At 41.0% G+C, this 3,674-nt stretch overlaps 1 protein-coding gene across 1 annotated transcript; it reads left to right on the top strand.

Annotated features, from left to right (window-relative positions):
- The first annotated feature begins 386 nt into the window (after positions 1–386).
- LOC149837481 (peroxidase P7-like) lies at positions 387–1,969 on the top strand. Its single transcript, XM_090007396.1, has 4 exons — positions 387–640; positions 845–1,036; positions 1,192–1,357; positions 1,448–1,969. Exons 1-4 carry the CDS (start codon positions 434–436, stop codon positions 1,837–1,839), a joined length of 957 nt encoding a protein of 318 aa, XP_089863522.1. The 5' UTR covers positions 387–433; the 3' UTR covers positions 1,840–1,969.
- Positions 1,970–3,674: the final 1,705 nt, after the last annotated feature.

Raw genomic sequence — 3,674 nt, 5'->3', positions numbered from 1 at the left:
AGAAAAGGAGAAAAGACAAAAAAGGTTACGAGTCAAACTACTAAAATGTGCTGCACAGTGCATCTAGACCACCCATTTCAACACTGGAATAGTTGATGCGCATGGGTGTGGTCTAGGTGAATGGTTGGATTTAAAAAAGAACGGTACTTAATTTGTGTTAGGTACCAACTAGATCATATGTTTCCCAAGTTGGTTTTTGACTTCTTCCCGTGTAACTTCCCACCAAAAATTCAAAAAGAAAAAAAAACGGATGAAAGTGGAAGCCCTTGGTGAGGTCTTAGGTGGGGAGGGGTGAGGGACCCAGTTGGATTAAGTCAATGTGACTCACACGTTATGAAACCTGGCTCTTATATATAGGGAACTAACATTAGCATTTCCACAACACACCTTGTGCCTCAGTAAGCAAAAGTAGTCCGCTACTTTGGCATTGTCAATGGCTTCCTCTACACTTGCAGTCACTCTTTCTCTTTTAGCCCTTCTCCTTGGGAGCTCCTATGCGCAACTTACTCCTGACTTCTACTATGACTCTTGTCCGGACCTCTTCTCTACAATTCAATCTCAGGTTGAGAATGCTGTTAACAACGAGAATCGAATGGGGGCCTCTCTGCTTCGTCTATTCTTCCATGATTGCTTTGTTAATGTATAATCCTCACAACCATGTTCCTTTGCTATTACACAGCTTGATGCTACATCCATACATTGGCACATGGCACCAGACTTTCTTTCTCTCTCTAAGCTTACTCTAGGCAACTTTAGCAACTTATTTCTTCATGCATGGGATACTGATTGAGCATGTCGTAAGTCTTAAAATATTTAATGATTTCATTTTTATTTTCTATTGTAGGGCTGTGACGGCTCTATTCTGCTAGATGATACACCTACATTCACAGGAGAGAAAAGGGCAGGACCAAATGTGAACTCTGTCAGAGGGTTTGAGGTAATTGATGCCATCAAGTTTGCGGTGGAGGAGGTCTGCCCTGGTGTTGTCTCATGTGCGGATATCCTTGCCATCACTGCTAGAGATTCTGTTGTGTCGGTGAGTGTTATTGAAACTATTGATTCTTGTCTAGTCTTTCTTTACTTTGGTCGTGTAAGCAAAGGCCAGGGAAACCAATGAATAATAGATTAACAATAAGCAAACGTTTTTGTTTTTGGCAAAGTATTCATGTGAGTGACATGCTTTTGAATCAGTTAGGAGGACCAAGTTGGGATGTGAAGCTGGGAAGAAGGGATGCCAGGACAGCTAGCCAAGCTGCAGCTAACACCAGCATCCCACCTCCAACTAGCAGCCTCAGTCAACTCATCTCTAGCTATGCAAACCAGGGTCTTTCTGTCCAAGATATGGTTGCATTATCAGGTACCAAACAAATCTCTCTCTCTCTCTCTCTCTCTCTCTCTCTCTCTCTCTCTCTCTCTCTCTCTCTCTCTAACACCCATGTGAAAGCAGGGGCTCACACCATTGGCCAGGCAAGATGCACCACCTTCAGAAATCACATCTATAATGAAGCCAACATAGATGGTTTCTTTGCTAACACAAGGAGAGCAAACTGCCCCAGCGCTGCGGGCTCAGGAGACAATAATCTGGCACCTCTTGACATTCAGACTCCAACATGCTTTGACAACAGTTACTACAAGAACCTGGTTGCTAAGAGGGGTCTGCTTCACTCTGACCAAGAACTGTTCAATGGTGGCTCCACAGACTCCCAAGTTCAGGCTTACAGTGAAGACCCTGTTGCCTTCATTGCAGACTTTGTCACTGCCATGATCAAGATGGGAGACATCAAGCCTCTCACCGGCAATGATGGTGAGATCAGGACTAACTGCAGGTCGGTGAATTGAGAAGACCTTGGTGGTTCTTTTTATTTACCAGAAAAGCTTAAAATCAGCATGAATGTATACTCAACGTATTGGTTGTACGGATGTCGATGAGCGGTGTCGCTGTGAGTGACACTTTTGTGTTCCTTTTCCTGAATTTATTGTTTGCTGTCCGTGTTCTTGCTCAGTTGCTTGTGCCAACTACATTAATAAAAAAAAAATCTTTTGTCTTCATTAAAGAAATGAACCTCATGCATTATTTAGAAAAAGGGCTAATAAAAAAGAACATAATAACGTTAATCAGTTAAACCAAAGGGAAATCAGGTATGCCATGTGTAAACCAGAGCTTCTTTCAAATAAATAAGGGAAATTTCCATTTAAGGGCCAATAATTTGCTCTTAATCCCAGAAGTTCTCATATTTCTGAATTTCCTGATATGGGCCCTAAAACTGCGAAACAGAGACCTGTTCTTTTAGTTGACATTAACAGAAGTTAAATCTCACTTAAATTGAGGTAAATGATAGTATATATTATGAAGCTCAAAAGAATTATGTTTCCCAAGATTAAGGCTTTATTTGACAGTTTTCAGTAAACCTGTGGCTCAGCCTACCCGGCGGGTGTAGCTTCCGCAGCAAAGGAAGGTCTTTTTCTGTCAAGTATCAGGAATTTCAGAAAAGCGAGGCTTTAGAATTAAAGGCAAAACGTTGTCCCCTATATGAAATTTTCCCAAGAAATAAACCAGAACTTTACTGGACATCAAAAAAAACAAAAGCAAAAAAGTTGGCATGCGTTTAACACAGATGATACGCCGCAAACCCTCTTGTAGATAGAGTCAAACTATCTCAATTGCAAAATCTCAGGATCGCATTCCAGCATGGCTATCCTAGTCAAAAGAAAAAAAGGCAATCATTTGAAAATGATTGCTTTTACTTGAAAATTGAATGTTTGGTCCCAAATGACTGCCAAACTTAGCTGTTATACAGTCACCCTTTAATATTATTTATGGGGTCTTTCTAAACCAGAGCTGCTGACGGTAATATGTCAGAGCTGCCTCTGATACCGTTCATCCTGTGGGTATCTCAAACACAATGTTTTTAGATGTCTTTTAACCATTCATTTAGTATGCTTTAAGTTGCTTTTTAACTAGAATATCAATAGCTCTGAGAAAATTTGTGGGACCCCTTTAAGATAAAATGAACACAGTCGGTATGTTTTGGAGGACATCCATCCACAGGATGAAAGTATCAAAGCAGCTCCCCTGACCTGATACCTTCTCTCTCTGAACACCTCAACCTTTTTGTATAACATAACCATCATGGTTGCATTGTTTCTACACATTTTTTTGTATTCAGTGTAGGTAATAAAACACTCATTTTTTTTACTTTTTCCCTTTACTGGGATGTGCACAACTTAACTTGATCCAAGACGGGCTGACTTAGCAAAGTATTAAGCCCCTTGGTTGGTGCCACACATCCTGAGGTCAGTCAGGAGTAGGGGTGGGCATCTGGCCGGCCCCGCTAATGGACCGAGCTGGACTGGCCCGGTTACTAACAGGCAGGGTTTTGGCCTGGTTCTTAACGGGCTAGGGCTTGAAGAGAAGCCCATGGCCCAGCCCATTGGCCCAACAGGCCAATGTGAAGCGGGCCGGGTCCTGTCCTGCCCGGCCCAAACCCATTTATTTTCCTTTTTTTTTTATGATAGGACACGGAAACCTAATTCCTAATTAGTTCAACTAATTAGGTAAATAGTAATAAATTAACAAATAGCAACTTCACATTCAACTAATTAGGTAAATAGTAATAGTTATCCAAGTTACTAAGTAATAGTTAATTTAAAATATATATATTATTAAAAAAATA

This window comes from Nuphar pumila, chromosome 5, assembly GCF_984573655.1.
Source record: "Nuphar pumila chromosome 5, dmNupPumi1.hap1.1, whole genome shotgun sequence".
NCBI lineage: Eukaryota > Viridiplantae > Streptophyta > Magnoliopsida > Nymphaeales > Nymphaeaceae > Nuphar > Nuphar pumila.
Note: the sequence above shows the minus strand (reverse complement) of the source record. Positions and strands in the feature narration are given on the sequence as shown.